General features: G+C 44.9%; 1 protein-coding gene across 1 annotated transcript; it reads right to left on the bottom strand.

The window, feature by feature from the left end:
- Positions 1 to 165: 165 nt before the first annotated feature.
- Positions 166 to 18,603, bottom strand: WDR91 (WD repeat domain 91). Its single transcript, XM_050324654.1, has 15 exons — positions 18,462 to 18,603; positions 16,572 to 16,751; positions 15,385 to 15,591; positions 14,457 to 14,540; positions 12,189 to 12,313; positions 10,119 to 10,296; positions 9,684 to 9,842; positions 7,705 to 7,904; positions 7,105 to 7,255; positions 5,558 to 5,652; positions 5,074 to 5,242; positions 4,271 to 4,379; positions 2,663 to 2,775; positions 1,696 to 1,893; positions 166 to 814 (listed from the first exon to the last, which is right to left on the bottom strand). The coding sequence occupies exons 1-15, from the start codon at positions 18,582 to 18,584 to the stop codon at positions 650 to 652; spliced, it is 2,256 nt and encodes a 751-aa protein (XP_050180611.1). The 5' UTR covers positions 18,585 to 18,603; the 3' UTR covers positions 166 to 649.
- Positions 18,604 to 18,656: the final 53 nt, after the last annotated feature.

Here is an 18,656-nt window from a genome sequence, read left to right as displayed (position 1 = left end):
TTTTTGTTCATGGATGTCTGGTTCCCCCCTGGTGTGCAGGTGTCAGTGCCAGAAGCACCTAGTGAAAAAGACACAAGGGTCTTTTCTCCATGCAGGAGACTCTTGGACATCACTTTCTCAGCCACCCTCCATGTTTTGCAGCAACAGCTGAACGAAACACAGAGCTCAAGTGCAAGGGAATACTTTTTATGGAAAAAAAAACCAAACAAAACCCAAATTAACAAAATCATAACAACAAATGTTATATAGAAAGAATATTCTGTTTTCGTGTCAGCCTTTCCAGTTTGAGTCACCTTATCAACATGCACTGTGCTGCCTCATGCTTGCCTCCTCCAGCCTTACCTTCTTCTGCAGAACCCCTGACATGACTCCAACAGCCTTCCAGCCATGTGCTACTCAAGACTCCCTAACAGAGGGAAGCCCAGCTGCCATAATGGGTCAGTGGAGACTTATTTTTCAGTGCTGCCACTGATCCAGTCCCATACTGGCATTCTATTGCACAGTGGTTTGGCAAATGTATTTGTCAAGAGGCAAAAGCTACAATGAGAAGAGGGACTTTGCTTTGCCTTCTCTCCCATGCACTTTGTTCCTGTAGAGTTAACACTGTTTTTTCCAAGTCTGTAGTTCTTTCCCTTCAGAACTGTCCAGGTTAAGACTTTTGAGCCAGTAAAGTTGTTAATTTAATCTTCCCATCCATAGAGGCAGTGAGGCAGGTCCCGCAGTCCATGGCTGTACTCCAGTCCACTGTGACAACAGGAGCTCGGTGTCCTCCCAGAGAAAGGCAGCTTTCCAGAACCTTTTCTTCACCATTTAACTAAAAGAAGGAAAGCGTAAGATTTTAAGGAGGTAAGTTTCTGGGGACAATGCACCCAACAAGAGAAGCCAAAGCCTGCTACAGACTCCATATCTGACCTCATGCACAATTAAGCAGAAAACCAGAGAGATACTGAGATGTGTGTAGCGCATATGAGAAAGGAAGTTTCCACAACAGAAGCACATGTTCTCAAGCAGCTCAACTTCTGATGTGAACTGACCTGCAGTAATTGAACAAGGCAGGCTAAGAGCACACACTGATGAGAAACACATAAGCCTAAGCTAAAGCTCATGTTAGTTCATGTGCTGTGAGTGCCCCAGATGCAAAGTAAAAATTCCACCTAATCTGCTTTGCAATGGCTTATACTCAAGAGAAGGCAACGGGCATGCGATCAGTAACCATTTGTAACTGAGGTACAGAAATTTGTGAACTTGGAACCATTCAGCCTTACGCTTCAATTAATTTCAGTACACAGTAAGGGGAGAATCAAGATGGGTCTAACTCAGCATCAACAAGCACACAAGGCAGATTAAAGATGAGCATCAGTCACAATCACACATTTTGCACTGAACTGGCATGCATCCATACATTAAAAAAAATAATTAAAACTTTGTCCTAGGCACTTGGACACTAAGAAAAATTGCCACAGCTAAACTTTAGGAAGAAGGAGCACACATACTCCAGCTACATACAGAGGATCCAAACACTTGCTAAACACCACACTGCTAAAATGCACACTGTGTAAAACTGAGCAATAACTATCACAGAGCAAGGATGGGTAGGTTCTGCTTGAGAAATTCTAGTGTCTGCTGCTGCACCCTTGTAATTAACAAAAACCTGTATGGATGTGTAAGGGTACCCCCATCACTTCTCAGACTTACCTTAAAAATTACTCCACCGGTAGAAGAACATGTCAACATATAATTGCCCTCAGAGTCAAAAGCAAAAAGGCGTCCTCGTGGGAACTGAACTTGCTTGTAGCCACTGTACCCGGACAGAACAAACGGACCCGTAGCTTCACTAGGAAGGTCATACTCAGACACCTTCAAGCCACTTTTGTGAATATTCCACTGAATAAACTAGAATGAGGAAAAGAGATGACAAAAGCCTATAGTGAAATTAACTAGGATCCAAGTAAGAGTGGCCATTTGTTGTTTTTAAGCCAAGTGGCTATTCCTCACAAACAGAAGATGGCATTTTGACGTCTATATCTAAGTGGCTATATTAATAAAACACAGGCTGCAAAAGCGGTAAGAGTCCAGGCAAACCTATACACTATCTTCCATGAGCACTGCTGCCTATCTGTCCTTCCCCACTGCATGCAGTATCCTGGTGAGAATTCACTTAACTCTCCTCATCCAAGGCTCCACACCTTCAGGCAGGTGGTTCCCTCCCTAAGCCACACCTCTACTGTTGAATTTCTGCAGAACTGCAGAAATTGAAGCGTTTATTATAAGCAACAGAGAGCTGCTGACAAGGAGATTTATGCAAAGTGGTCAAGGATCTGCTTCCCTGTGAATCCCAGATCTCAAATGTGGTGATCTCAGGGGCACAGAAATGTCATCTTCACATGGACTACCTAGGAAGGGGATGTCATTAACAGCAGGATTTGCAGACAAGGTCCAAGACAGCTCCAGCTCCTAATATACTTTTCATCCCCTCTTCCTGCAGAGACTGCATGGAGCAGGGTGGTCCTGCAGATTGGATGGTACCGAAGATTACAGTTAGTAGCCCAGAGATCGTCCAGGTTCTGAGCATATTTTTACTACTGTCCCCACCATACGGAGAAGACTCCAGAAGCGATCTCACTGCCAGTAGAAGCTGATGAGTAGGTCACCCACAGCCTACCTTGCCATCCTCGCCTATGCTGTAGACTGTGTTCTCATCATAGCTGAACTCAACGGAGTAGACTTCCCCATCATGTGCCTTCCAGCTCATGGCGCACTCGTGCTGCTGCATATCTAAGGGGAGAACCAGTACTGAACACTTTTTGTACTCACACAGAGCTAAGGTGAAGAGAGAGAGGGCCTTTTATGTTCCTAAGGTCTCTGTCCCAGCTCTCTAAACCAGCTGGGGGGAGCCCAATCCAATTCCAGCACCCTGTGCTTATACTCCAGCATATGGCTTTCACTTGGGCCACAAAAATCATTGCCTGTAACTATTCAACTCTTCCTCCAACTTTACAGGGCTGCTCACTGTCCACTGTTGACATTCTGCATCCAAGCCCCACTGGTACCTCTCCTCCCTTTTTATCCCCATCCATCCTCACAGCTGCTGTGAGCTCTGTCCTCCCACAGACCTGGGCCTGCAGTCTCCAGCTAGCACCCGTGCCAGAAGCAGATTCCTCATTCACAGATGAGAGAGGCCCAAACTGCCTTTATTAAAAGGCCAGGCTGAAGAGGGCAAAGCCTGAGAAACAGAAATTGCTCAAGGAAGGAGGAGGACTGATGTGAAGCCCGTGTCTTCAAATGGAAGGTCACACTTTAGTTGCTTTCCTCAAGACTCAGCTTCTAACAGATGTCCTGCTATCTGGTATGACCCAAGAACACGTGGCTCAAGTTAAATCTCCTCCTCAGCAGGAGAGTAACAACAAATCCAGCTGCACTACCAGGGTCTCCAGCCAATGTCCTCCAGAAAAAGTTTGTCAATTCACTCCCGAGAGCTACTGTGGAGGAGAGAAAATAGCTTCCACCTGGGTGTTCAGGTATATCTCACAGTTGCCTCCCGGCCAGCAGAAAGGTGCTAAGGGCAGCCAGCAGAGGACTAGGAGCCACCTCACTGCCTAGTTTCATAGAATCATAGAATCATTTAGGTTAGAAAAGACCTCCAAGATCATCCAGCCCAACCATAACCCTAACACTGCCAAGTCCACCATTAAGCCATGTCCCTAAGTGCCACATTTATACATCTTTTAGATACTTCCAGGGAGTGACTTCAGCACTCTCCTGGGCAGCCTGTTTCAGTGCTTGACAACCCTTCTGGTGACTTAAGCTTTCCTAATATCCAATCTAAACCTCCTCTGATATAGCCTGAGGCTGTTCCGTCTTGTCTTATGCCTTGTTACTTGAGAGAAGAGACCAATCCCCACCTGGCTACCACCTCTTTTCAGGTAGTTGTAGAAAACAGTAAGGTCTCCCCTGAGTCTCAATCTCTCCAGGCTAAACACCCCCAGCTTCTGCAGCTGCTTTTCATGACACTTGTGCTCTAGACCTTTCACCAGCTTTGTTTTTGCTCCTTAGACATGCTCCAGCCCTGCAATCTCTTTCTTGTGGTGAGAGGCCCAAAACTGAACACACTGTTTGAGCTGCGGCCTCACCACTGCCAAGTACAAGGGGACAACCACTTTCCTAGTCCTGCAGGCCACACTATTTGTGATACAAGCCAGGATGCCAGCCATGGCCACCTGGCCTCACAGCTGGTTATTAACCAATACCCCCAGGTCCTTTTCCGCCATACCAAAGAGACGAACAATCCCATCTGCAGCCCCGGTGACCAGCAGGTTGCCATTGTGGTTGAAGGCTGTGCAGTTAATAGCAATTGGCTCAGGCTCCAGGGAGAACTGCAGCTGGAAGGGAAAGTCTGCATTAATGCCAAGAAATGGAGCAGGGGATGCTGAAGAGCTGATCTCCAGGGGAGGGAGGACAGAGGTACTCAGTAGCAAGAACTCCTCCAGTTTGGAGCCCTACAGCTCTAGTGATTACAGACTTCAAGGCTGGCAGTGGCATTTTACTGTGACACTAAACCAGCAATTCACCTCAGCCAAACCACAGCTTTCTTGGCCATGGCCTCAAGACTGCAAAATCAGCTTCTGGCAAGTATTAGCTTGAGTGTGTTGCTTTCTCCTACATGTCAGAGACAGCACTTCACTTAAAAACAGGGAGGGCAAGGGAAACAGCAGTAACAAAAACCCCCGGTATAGCTCAACTAGAAAAAGCCTGAGCAAAGTATCATTCAATCTCCACTTGGGATATTTACAGTCACAAACTGTGCAGGCAGGATAGAAACAAGGCTATGGACTATTTTGAAGAATCCCTTAAAAAAGTCCAACACAAGAATTAAACAAAAAAACTTCACCCAAGGCCAGCAGCTACTTACTTATTTTTACCCTAAATATGATTGAGGGGAAAGGAGGAAGGAGGAAAAAGGAGGGTATTGAAAAGAAAGTCAGCATAATATAGAAAGAGGGCTCCTATGCATTGAAACAGAAGACACTCATTCTCAGCAAGCAGATTGAGAAAGAAAAGAAACCCAGCAAGTACCTGCTGCTTCATCGTCTTAGTGTCCCACAGTAGCAGCTTCCCAGGAACTTGGTTTATGCTTTTGCCCCCAGAGCTGACTACTGAGAAGTCCACGTGGGAGACAAGGCTTTGGGCAGCCGCAGAACAAACAAAAGAGGCACCACTTGGGCTGCAGGCAAGCGAGAGGATCCTGAAACACAAGCACATAGTCTGAATCGCCTCTCTCCAGCAGCTGCCTCAAGCACAACATTCAAATACAACCTCTCCCATTAAGACTCGGCAAGACAGGGTGCACTGTAAAGGAGGGCAGTATTCATGTGCTTAGACAGATTTTGAGTGTCTCCCATTTAACTGAGCAGTTTTACACTGCTCAGAGAGGGACTGTTCTCTGGATGAAGGCTAGATAGTTCTGAAGTTGCAGAAAAGCAGCAGCAACATTGAGACGTTCACTGTCAAACACAACACCATTTACATTTATATACAAAAATCAGTATTCCAGAGTTACCTGGGCATGTCTTCATCAATGCTGATTTCACAGAGATTCTTCTTTGCTTCTGTGTCATAAAGACGAACTGTCCCAACCCCACTGCCAAGCAATAGCTTGAAACCAGTAAGGAGTAGATGGAAAGAGTGTGAGTGAGCAGTACAATGATGCTGTCCAACAACCACCAACACTTACTTTTTGTTTTTCTATTTATGCATTCAGACTAAATTTCACTCCATTAAAGTACATCCTGTCTTCCTGTGCAATCATGCTGAATAGGACTACCCCAAAGCCACAGAAGTCAGAGTAAAAACCTTGCTTTCCTGTGAGAAAAGATCTAATAGGGACCAAGGTGACACAAAGACCACTTTCTAGATCATGGCTCAACACTAGAGGATGCAGAACATCTATGGAATCTCAATATCTAGGGGAGCAAGGAAAGAGAAAGTAAGGATTGTTAATTCTGTGCTAAAGAGAAAATCAAGTAGAGACCACCTCCTTTCATCCATGGGAGAATGAAATCATCCAGAAGGGCTCACACATGCTTTATCAGTGGTATTACAATTTAAATTAAAATTTAAATTATGGAGGGATGCATTGTAAAAGAAAACTAAGCAAGCCAGATCCTTGTCACTTCAATGCCTAATTTGCTGGTGAATCCCACATATATTTCAGAAAGAATAATCTTTCTATTAGCAAGTAGGAAATAAATAAGCAGAAGAAACATCAACACAACAAGCAAAGTGCAACAACTGCATGGACAACTTGCTTTCTAAAATCAAAAGAAAGAGACAAGCTGTAGCACTAGCTCTTCACAGGTGGCATTTTGGGGTTAGCAAGCAACAGACTGTCTGTACCAGATTGTAAACAATATTGCCTTCTCACACAGTCCTGTCTCTTTGCCAAGGGAGGGCAAGAAACATTAGCAACAGTTCTAGGACTCAGAAGAATGCATATAGTTTAAGGCTCCTCTCTAGTAACAGAACTAGAGAAAAAGGGGTACAGAAGACATTTAAACTGCCATGTTGTTTAAACAAGCTCCAAGCTCCTTATGTACACACAGACTCACAGCTCTTAAGACACCAGTATAAAACTGGCCATGGAGCCCTTTTCACACCTGCACAAGTAAAATGCCACTCACCATACCCCTTTTCCCCTTCTCTGCTGCTGGCTCAGGGTATGAGTAAAGCTCCACAGCTCCCTGCTGCAGGGTTGTTACAACAAGCTGTTTTAACAAGTCACCTCTGCCTGTTTTTACAAGTGGCTGTGTGCCCTGCCTGAAGACAAGGAACTACTTCTATCCTGCAGCTGTACCCACGATGCAGCTTGGGAACTTCTGTTTTAGGGCCACCTGAAGTGGTGGTGAATTCCTTGCTCAAAACACAGAGTACACTCCCCACTCTAATTTTTCTTACACCATAGAGCCTTTGGTTCCCCATGTCCCACTGAAAGTGGAAACTAACCGCTGCTCTAATCTTATCCACAGTGCTGCTGTCTAGAAACTACCATGCAACACAGCCCCAAATCATCTGCTGCACCTCTCAAGCCTCCACACACAGACTACTCACCAGCCGATCACGCTTAGTCGCCCATTCCAGAGACAGCAATGGAGACTTGGAAATGGATGAAGCTTTAGTTTGCATTATGGGGTTAAAAGACCAGACTTTGATGACCCCATCAACATCCAAGCTGGCCACCCTCCGTCCAGAACAATCAACCCTGTGTGTAGAACAAAACCGATGGGATATTTTTCTCCCTCCAATTCTTAGATGCGAGTAGATATCCCACTAATCCATCCTTTCCTGGCCACGTACCAGTTCCTTCTGCAGGAATCAGAACGTCCTTGCACCACCTCCCACTCAGTTCACAGTAACTAGCACAATGAGGTGCACTAAGCTCCAGATGTAAAGCAACATGCCCTTACGCAATACCATCCTGCTTTCCAAGGGAGTTTCTTCCTGGCTAGCATCTCCCAATCCCAAAAATCTCTGTCCATTTTCACTGCACAAGCTACAGGCTATTTTCAGTCACACCAACTTGACTGCCCTACAACTGAGAGTACATGCACAATGTGCTGGACAGAAGAGAGGCTGGGAGAAAGAGGCCAGACACAGCTGGTCCTTCTGCAGAGGCTTGCACAAGAAACCCCTCTTCTGACAGTCCATTACCTGCAGTACATGATGGATGAATGGTGCTCCCCATACTCCTCCTGGCTCAAGACGATGAAAGGCTGTTCCTGCCGAACTCCCACAGTCTCTGCACTGCTGGCAAGCATTTTGGCTGAAGTGTCTGTTTGCTCAGCATGCAGCTCTGAGCATGGTTCTGTCTCAGCTATGCCAGTATCTGTTTTCTTCTCAGCACTTTGGCCCTGAAGGAAGAAATCCTGTGTGAAATACAAGGAAGCAGCAGCTCCGTATCAAGCACCTCAGCCACCCCAGCCTGCTGGGAGAAAAAAAAAAAAAAAGAAGCTGCAACAAAACAGAAACAGAAGAATTCTCAGCCCGACAGTCCTTCTTCCAGGGACCTTTCTGAGAATAAGGACAGTGTGTTGCACAATTGCACCATTTAACATGGCCTGCTTAGTTGTAGAGTCCCTTATATGCCCTTCCATGTGCCCAGTCACACACTTTCCTGTTAAGAGGTAAAAAAGAGCTCACACCTCAGCCAGTATCAGAGGCCCATTTAGATGCCATTAGAACACAAATTCACAAGCAAATCAATATATTTCAAGGAATTCTTGCATTCAGCAATATAAGTTAAGTCCATATAATATGCAGTTAAGCAAACTTGCACAAAATCTCGTTGGATCTTAAGTAACAGTGGATGGATTTTCCTCATCTGCCAGAGATTTAGACTGTGCGCACTGGAGCCACCACTGCAGCCAACTGACTGATGACAACAGTAGAGTTGGCACATGAGTCCAAAAGCTTAAAAGCCAATTTGACAGGGAAGACAGAGCAAATGGAGTTGTAGAAGGTGAAGGTGTTTGGATAAGACAAGATCTGCACCACAGCACACAGAAGTGTTAGGAAGCAACTTAGTCCTCCCTTGCTACCAGAAGCTGAACAAGAAGCAGGTACAGCACATAAGCCAGTAGAACATCTGCAAGCATTCTTTTGTTAAACCATCCACTGAAAACTAAGTGTCCCAAAATGGTATGGTTGGTTTTGAATCCATGTTCCCTAACAAATGCTTGCCTCATTTACAGTAGCTTCACATCAGGACAAACGGATCAAACACTGCATAATCAAATAATCTGAAATCACAGAGCTGGAAAAGATTGGGAAATAAATCCAAGAATGATTCTCTTAATTAATGTGGGGAGGCAACAACCAATGAATGACACTCATGTGAAAGAGAAAGAAACAGCACCACCTTTCATTTTCCTTTTTGCTCATGTGCTTTGAGAACAAGAGAAAGCTAAAGAGTATCAAGCTTGTCCAAAAGCACTAGAACCAGTTTTTACACTGCCCTAACCTGGAATATCACAGAAAAAAGGAAAATCAAAGGAAACTTATTGGGAAATTGGGCTTTGCAATTTTCCAACCAATGTTTAGAGCGTTTTGACTGAACCATAAAGAAAAAAAAGTTCCCTCAAGGCCTTGAATGCTGAGTGATGGAGTAACTTAAAGCAGTGCTCCCACACACAGAACAGCCACACATACTGGCCAACAGGACACAGTCCCTAAGCACTGTCTCATACAGCTAAAATTAACATGGGTGAGATGCTGCCGTCATTCCTCCTGTATTCTTTAACAACATGGCTCCTGAAAGCTGTACAACACACAGGTGAACAGAAGTGGTCTGCTGACCTTCAGCACTTAAATTCCAGGTCACTTGGGCAGGATGGGTGGGCGAAGTCCATTGCCACTGAGGAATGGGGATTTTAACAAGGCATTTGAACACAGCCATTAAGGTGAATGAAACATACTGCCCTCAGGACCAGGCTGTTGAAAAAGATCATGACAAAAGACAACTCTTCTTCCATTTGAAATGGGGCTTGATTAAATACAGATATTAACCTCTGATACAGTTAGTTCCAAGTAGCAATTCAGAAGCTTAAGGGAAACACTTGCACTTGCTTTACCACTTAGTTTTACAAAAATACCAGCCTTCTACTTCCCACCCTTGCAGAGCTGACCAATACCTGGAAGGTCCCTTTCGACAGCAGCTCCTTCCTTTCCTTCCCATGCTCTTGCAAGCGCTTCTGCCGCTGCTGCAGGGAACTTGACTCGCCTGAGGCTAAACCACTGAAATGACTCTTCCCATCCTTAGAGCTCCCTGTTCCTTCTTTTCCTTTGGCACTCTGGAACACAGAGAAACGATTAAGCAAAGTTCTGCTTGTGCTACGCTGCAGAACAAAGAGCAAAAGAGGCAGCAGAGAAATCAAGCACCTGCAAAGGCTCCACAACCCCACAGAAAACAGTAGCTGTTCTTTGCTGCATTCAGGCCCAGCATACATTGCAAGGCAGGAAAGGACATTTCATTTTTTCAGGTGGAAGCAAAAGCTTGAAGCAGTGCCATGCAGCAAGTTAACTCCTTGAATACTGAACAACTTTCAGTGAACACAGTTGATAACTACCTGGTGATTTGTTGGTTCTTTCTTCCCTAGCAGCATACTGCTAGTCTGCGTTGGAGAAGCCCCACTTGGATGGACTGGTCTGGAAGGGCCCTTTTTACTCTGGGAGAGAAAAGTAGACAAAAAGCCTCCCCGGGACTGAAGAGAATGTGCTGTACTCCTCTGATTGCAGGTCATATCACTAATGAAAAAAAAAAAAAAAAAAAAAACAAACAGAATATGAAAGTATAGCCAGGCAACCTGATCAAAGACCACCCAGCAAGTGAAGCTGCTTGAACCACTTGAAGACAGATGTTCATTTCCAAGGCAGGGGACCACTATGCATTAAAAAACTGTTTGAAAACATCCTGTTAGTACCTGGTGCAGATCATCTCACTTCTCAGAGATGCCACTGAGATAGTGGGATCAACTGCAGCTGAATCCCCAGTAGGGCCATCTAACACTCCTTCCACACCATCTGGTTAGTTCAGAAATACCCTAAGGGAATCCAGATTTCTGAAGAACCTGTTCAGCTGGGATTCCCAATTCAATGTTTCTACTTTGAGAAACATTCAGTACCCAGTATTTCACTGAACACCCTTAGACAGGTGTTCAGCAGGTCATGTTCAACAATTTTACAGCACAGGCCCTCAATATCTCAAAATCTGGACATGAAGCAAGCAAGAGAGTTTGTAATCATTTCTATGATTACAAACACCTCCCTTCTCAGCCCACAATGCCAAGAGCAGCAGCTGCTTCCCAGACCATAACTGCCTGATCTCACTCTGCTACAGCGTCCTCTGAGAGCAGTGTGGCAGCAAGGCGAAGGGGAATACAATAATCTTCACTGTGTCTATCCACTCTTCAAGGAAGGAACTGTTCTGCCAAAAGCTGGGCTTTGGGTTAAGCAGAGACATGAAAATAAGCAGCCAGAACTGGCCCCCAGACTAAGAGACAAGCTGCACTCACAAGAAATGCCACTTCTTAGGCAAGTTTTCTAATATAAATGGACAAAAATGAATATGGGAATAAATAATCCCATCCCTCACGTCACATTCCCCCACATGTGCAGATAGCATCAGGGCTTCCCATACAGTTAAAAAACCATACCACAAACTAAACTCTGTAGCCTGTCCTGTGAAAGGAATGCAGAGTAATTATCAAGATAGTTCATTATACACTTAAGTCTATTTAATCAGACTGCTTTTGGACTAAAACACTTTGTGTGTGGTATCTGCTATAACTTCTATTTGTCACTGTCAAAAGGATAGTTTCATCAGTCCTCTTCCTGTATGAATACAAGTGAAAGAAGCACATAAGAAAGCTGAAGGCCCAGTGTTATTAATAACCTGTAGGTGAGCTACATATGCTTTCAGATTCTTTTAAAGCTAGAAAAAAACCCCTCAGTAACACAGTGAATCCAAACACACAGACTTGCTTTGCTTGACACTATACTGTGGGAAAAATAGAGTTTAAATAAAAATTAAATGAGGTTTATCATTGCATATGTTGCCTAATTTCCACAGATAGGCATACAATAGATGCAGCCACAGAACACACTTTTAACTGCAGCAAGTTTACTGGGAATTCTGTGCACAACTGAGCTTCCCACAACGAAAACTTCTTCTCCCTTGACTTTGCAAAAGCAAGAAAACATCTCTCTGTAACAAGAATCCCTTTGGGCCATGGAGTAACAGTATCTACAAAACAACACAGGAAACTCGCCTATGGCACTGCAGGTACCAAAGTCAATTGGAATCAAGAGATAATCCACTTCATTTGGGCAATACTGCAAGGTACTGCACTGCTACCATTGCCCTGGCTGCCCAGAACACCTTACTGCAATGCTGAGAGCAGAATCACTTCCACGTGTGCTTGGCCTCTCACTTGGTTTGCAAGAATCTCCCAAATGATGGGAGAGATGTCAATGACAAATTCCCCCATTAAATCCACTTAGGTTACCAGAATTTCTGCCTGGATGTATTTCTGCCTTGATTCCCAGGGCAGGGAACTAGGAAATTACCCTCCAGGATCCTCCCTGACCTCATGAAGGCAGCAGAGCCTGTCCCCAGCTCTTCCCCTGCAGGCACTCACAGCTCAGAGTCCCCTAGTCGATCCATGTTGGCCACATATGCAGGCAGCTTGTGGTGCAAAACTGCTTGCTCCACCTCCAGCTCCTCTTTCTTCATGCGGGAGGATTCAGCCTGCAGAGCAAACAGCTGGAACAAGAGAAAAGAGCCAAGTAAACAAAAGGTCACTGAGATTCACCTTCTTCCCACTCACTTAGGTTGTTTACTCCTTTTATTTCAACAGCCTTGGAAGGGTGGGGAAGGAAAAAAATTGCTCTGACCGCTGAGCACTACATTAGTCTGAGTAGTCAAAACAATCAGCACTTTACACACTTGAAACTGGAGCCTACTTAAAATCCTTTACTCCTCTCCCTGAGCTGTGGCTGTGGGAACATTAATGGTGCTGGGAAACGAGGAGCCAGGCAGGGCAGAGCTGACCAGTGACTCTCCGTGCAGGCAGTTTAAGGCCAGGGCAGTGCATGTGACAGGCAGTAATGATGAACAGACGTGAAGCCTAGCAGGTAATCATCTCACAGCCAAGGGTTTGGAGAACTGGTGAACTGGCAGGGCTCATCGAGGTCAATGCCACCAGGTCACCCTGAAATCCAGCTCCATACCCTATGCAACTCCTTCCCAAGCATGACAGTGAAATTTATCTCCATGTTACGGAGAAAGAAACATTTTTGGTTTTCCTCTTTAGCAGAGAGGAACCTCAGGATGCAGCTTTCTGGAACAGACATGGTTTATGCCTGTGACTCATTCACATGAAGAGTTCATCAGGCTCTTGTTTCTGTACATTTGTTTTTCAGATATAATTCTTCTTTCTCCTTTTATCATAGTATTTAAGGAAAGAAATTAAAAGAAGAAAAGTAAGCTTGTTATTCATGTATTTGCAGTGTAAAACAGAATCACTACTTAATGTCCACTAGCACCAAATGCAATATTTATTCACAACATTTTTTATTTAAACCTGTCTTCTGCAGGTAGTTGCTTCCTTTTCTGACCTGAACAGTTCTCCAAAAGGGAAAGTCTTGTTTTAACTTCACCTATTTGTCAGAAAACCCTTATTCAGACTATAAATTATATCAATCAACACGCCAAACACAAACCATAGCTTTAATTTCACTAAGAGTACAGAATATAAAATTGGAGAAAATAAAAGAGCTGTTTCAAAACATACCTTATGCTGCTGTCCCTATCCACTAAACGTCTTTGCAAAACCCTTCTGTCTAAGTTTGACTGATCCACCAACTCTATACAGTACATAGTGACAAACCTCGCTTTTCTTTCACAAAAAAAAATGCCTCCTCTTTGAAAACAATTATTCTATTTTACTTCAACATTTTCAGGACAGTGTTGAACACCTACTAAAACAGTTGAAACAGGAAGCACAGCATACAACAATGTTTTGTGACACGGGAGGTAAAGCACAAAACCTACTTTACTCAAGTATTCATACAGAAAGAGCTTTAACTTTGGTACGTTTGAGGAAGTGAAACTAAAGTTCTGCTTACATGAAAAAGACTTAACTGAAACTGCAGATTTCATGAATCTCTCTAATAGGAAGTTATAGTGGGAAATGACTGACACACGTTACATATTCTTACACCCTCTCTCTAAGCATCTGCTGATACTGCCAAAAACAAGACATGGGGATGAGCAACATTTTCTCTGAACTGATCGACCCTTCTCATGGTTTCCTGTAAGGTCTAGAGCTGGGAAACAGACATTCACAACGTTTCCATTAGTTGATCTAAATTGTTTTAAGTGCACATCAAACATGGTGAAGTGGCCATTTCAGAAGTAACAGTTTCTGTCTCCTTGCCAGAATTTACTGCCCATTTCTATTGCTTCTATTGCTCTATCAGCCAAAATCTGGAAGTGACTGAATACTATTCACAAGTTACCATGCAAAATCAGCAATATATCCCTTCCAACACATTCTGTAATTCTACAATATGCACCCTTAACCTGCCACTAGTTTCACCTTGTCTTGACTTCACAGTGTAGCAGAAAAGGAGTTAGAATAGTATCCAGCCACCTGCCAGACAGCACAGGGATGGGGACTGTCACGTCCAGCAGAGGGACAGAAAATTCACAATATGATCACAACCCTAAGTTTGCTGGAGACAACTGAAATATAAATCAAAATATAACAAAGGGCTTAACAATCTGCCTTATAGAATAACTGCACCGAACTGAACAGTTAGTACATCCTTGAATGGGTGGAACCAATTTTACAGAACTCACAGCATCACACAGTCAGCAGCTAAAGAGTGACCTCAATTCTGACCTTATGCCGCAACGATTCATTTTCTTCTTGTATGAGACTGCTCCTGAGACATTCAGCTTCAAAGTTCAGTATGACTGGAACTGGTAACGAATGTTAAAGAAAATCAAGGCAAGAACTTATATGTATGTGGTTTAATTCTAAAAGCCAGCACTCCATACGAGCCATTTGCCTATAAAAACAAAGGTGCCCAGTCCATACAACTAGCACTAAGCATGTGCATGACCAGATTAGCAACAGCTTAATTACCCGAGTCAACTTTGTACTTTGCTGTTGCACAAACTATTTTGCATGGACTTTGTAAGGATTTTTAGATTATTGCTTTTTACAGTCCAGAGCTGGAGGACAAGACATGTTCTGTTACTGCTTTACTGTACACTGAAGAAACAGTTCATGATGAACTGTATTCCAGCTGCAGTGTAAGCCTGCCTATCAGCAAACACATAAGGCCAGAACTCTGTAGCGGGGAGCAAAAACTTCTGCCAACAATCAACTGCGCTATTGTAGTGAGCTGTCACTAGACAATGTTGTGCACATAATGTACCGAGAGAAGAGTCTAACAGAAGATGCCAGAACAGTTATGGACTATGACCCATGGGTGCATGCCTGTTTTGTGCTATGTCAAGCAAAGAGTAAAAGCATTTCAGAACAAGGTGTGCACAAGATTTCTAGTCACTAGGACAGGGCCGAGTTTAGCATAAACAACAATCACAGTTGTTTGTGCCCAGGGAATATAACATATCATCAGGTAATTGAGCAATAACTATTCCAACATCCTCTGGTAAACACCAGCTTCCTATTAAGTCTTGGCTCTGTTTTAAACAATCACTTGAAAGCAGCAGGTTCTGTAATACTATATTCTTGGCATCACGGTTAACAGTATAACACCATGGCAAGGAAGATTTAACCATTAGTTGCAAAAAAGGATATGCATGCACTGAAATAAGACACTCAGGAAATTGTGCAGAGACACGATAAACGTATCTGCCCACTGGCGTGAGAAATAGGTAGCGAAGGTGGGGTTGGAGTCTGGGGCAGGGAGGAAGGGCAGAACAAACCAATCCTTCCACTCTGCCTGGTTCTGGAGCTCGGAGGCCTGCTTGAGGAAAAACTCCTGCGCCTTGTCATTGCGGCCATTCTGAAACACAGCAAGAAGAAAAGGGCTCATGCTTCCATTAAGGCTGCCGGGTTAGGTCTAGGAATACTTGCTCTGCATTATGAACACAATAACAACTACTTTCACCACCTCATAAGGGAACAAAAGAATCTCAAACACGCTAGGAGAAGCTCACAAATGCGCTTAATCCCACCTTCTTTCTAGTCACCACAGTCTTGTTTAAAGGCTGAGACAAATCAAACTAAACACACTGATCTCCAGTTAAACCACTGCAGATCGTGCACTGACATAAGACATGAGCGTTCATAAACAGGACCAAAGTATACTTCAAATTACTCAAGCCTACAGCAGGTGTAACCTGAAAAGGTTTCCATTATTCAGACAGGGCTGTCCCACCTCAGGGTAAGCACATGGAAAAATAAAACATGAAAAAACGCACTTCTGGAAATGCGCATTAAATTTTGATTCCTCCATCAACATCAATCGTCAAGATTTTCGGTCAGGGACTGGAATCAAGGAGAAAGAATCAAGGGTAAAACATATTCCATTGACTTTCCCAGGGTTTCAACAAGTTAATCTCTGCTCCATTTTAATCTCATTACTTTCTGTTCTATTCAAAGCAAGCCAAAAGATATTAATTTTCTCTCCCACATTTCCTTGTACCAATTTGAACCTTGTGATCTCTGCCAGTATCCAAGTTATCAACAGAGGCTAAGCAGGACTGAGCTAGCATCCTTCTGAGGGGAACTTGCCTTCATGTCAGACTGTGAACGTCTTGCTCTCAGCTAACTGTGTTTCCCCCTTCGCCTGAGTTTCCCTATCCTTCACACAAGCTTGTCATGTGAGTCTGCATCAACCTCCTTTCTACTCTACTAATCATGACACATGAATTGCTTGCTTCTTACCCACTAGGCCTGTCAGAGGCTCATAAGAGTAAGTTTATTCTCTGGTTTCAGAGGCCAGGATCTTTATAAAAGAGAAGCCTAAATATCAAACACTACCTGAATAGCATGGACAAGGTAGTACCGGAATAAGCTGGTTTTGAGCTTGTTCACCGTTGGCCGGTACACGTCTTCCAAACGGCTGAAAAGGCGTCGGTCCAGATAACTCCAGTAATCCCGCAAGGCAGCCAGATCGTAGCTCTGAACGAACTGCTGCAGCTGGTCCACTATCTTATCCACCTAAAGAGGGCAAAACAGGGAAGACTGAAGTCACATGTTGGCTCTTGCAGCACAAGAGACTTTCTGTAACTTAGTGCCGAGAAGCTTTAACTGTGCAAATGGTACAATCCAACAGTTATGCATTAGCCATTTTCCCAATCCTGGATGCACTCTGCATTTTGTATTAACATTCTTCCACTCTGCAGCACTTTTCAAATAAAAGAAAAAGAAACATGACAGAACACAGCCAAACAGATTTTGACAGAAATACCTCATTTTGCTAAGCACAGTTGAGGGGCTTTTTGCAAGTAAGCAAAACTTTCTGCTTCTTTGAAAAGTCAGTTGATAATGAAAAAAAAGTAAAAATGTGATTAAATGTAAAAACTCAAGTGCAGCATGTGAAAAAAATAGTACTATTTTTAGACTAAAATGAAAACCCCCCCTATATTTAGCCAACAGAAAGAGGAAGTCAGTTCTGTTGTACTGCAATCTTTGAAGTACCTTTATCTTTAATAATTTCATCCACTAACAAGGTAGACGTATAATTTTGCAACAGATTTTTTTTATCATGATGTCCCTTTAAAAATAATTTCTGCAATAGGAATAAGAAGGAATGGTGGTGTGGGAATAGGTTTTTTGTTCAGTGATTTCTGATGGCCGAGAGGTAACAGGAAAAAAAACCCAAACAAACACCTTGTATGCTGTACAAAATTAAACTGAAGTTGTTTAATGTCTGGTTTGCTCTCCCCTCATCAGGTAATATTTTAGGACATCATTCAGCTTCTATCTCTGTGGCTTCCTACAGATAAAGGAGACCGAAGTTTGTGACCCCAGCAGTTCATTCTTGGACAGTAATTCCAGTTAAGTCAACTGTTTGCCAATCTCTAAACATTAGCAAAGTACTGATGTTTTAAAAATAAAAGCAACATGCTTTGATGAATAATAAAAGTAGTGGCTGGATTGCTGGTTAAGAACAAATTTGAGTGTTCAAAGCACTACATTCACAGCGCCCAGAACTGCTATTACACAAACGTGCAACTCGCATAATAGACTGAAACTGTATTTTTGACGCTGGCAAATTCTGTGTCAACTTCCACACGTTTGTCAAGGTAGCTGGTGCTTGAGACACACAAACTAAGAAGCAGAGCCGTAAAGCCGCTGGACAAGAATCTGGACAATGACCAAGAAAAGATCCAGGCAAAGAGATGCCTTCCTGACGCTGCCCTCGCGGTACGCGGGTCTCCTCCGTTCCTCTCGACTCGAAGCCGAAAATCCCCCGGTGGGTTACAGGTCGGACAGACGGCAGTTCTGGGCGGGCCAGGCTGACCACCGGCGCGGGCGGCTGGCCGGGAACTGTGCTCCCGGACTGGGAAGCCAGGCGAGGGGATGAAGACCACCGTCCTGTGCTAATGCCTCTCCGGAGCCACGCAGGAGGGGAGCCTTTCCCCGGCCGAGGTGCCCCGCCGGTCCCCAGCACGCACACGGGCGGCGACCGGGCGGCTCCGCGGTGCGGGGGTCCCTCTGCGAGGCCGGCCCGGCCCCGCCACCCAGCCCACTCCAGCCCGGCGGGGCGCGGGGCTCCGAGGGCCGCCCCGCCACCGCCAGGCCCGCTGCCCTCGCCCAGCCCCGGCAGCGCGGAGGGGCACCCGCGGCCTGCCCGGGGACCGCGTCCTCCCCGGGGGCACCCGCGCCCAGCGCCCCGCCGAGAAGGGGGACGCGGCCGCCGCTCACCCGGAAGCCCTTCTCCCGATCCGCCTTGATCTCGGCGTCCAGCTGCTTCAGGGCGGCGGTGAAGCCGCGGAACAGCAAATACTCCCGCACCAGCTCGTCCGTGCGCTCCGCCGCCGCCGCCATGGGGACCCAGCGGCGCCGCCGGCTCCGCCCGCGGGCGGGGCGGGGCGGGGCGGGCACGGCCCTCCCCCGGCC

Source organism: Myiozetetes cayanensis, unplaced genomic scaffold, assembly GCF_022539395.1.
Source record: "Myiozetetes cayanensis isolate MyiCay16 unplaced genomic scaffold, myiCay2020 scf3, whole genome shotgun sequence".
Classification (NCBI taxonomy): domain Eukaryota; kingdom Metazoa; phylum Chordata; class Aves; order Passeriformes; family Tyrannidae; genus Myiozetetes; species Myiozetetes cayanensis.
Note: the sequence above shows the minus strand (reverse complement) of the source record. Positions and strands in the feature narration are given on the sequence as shown.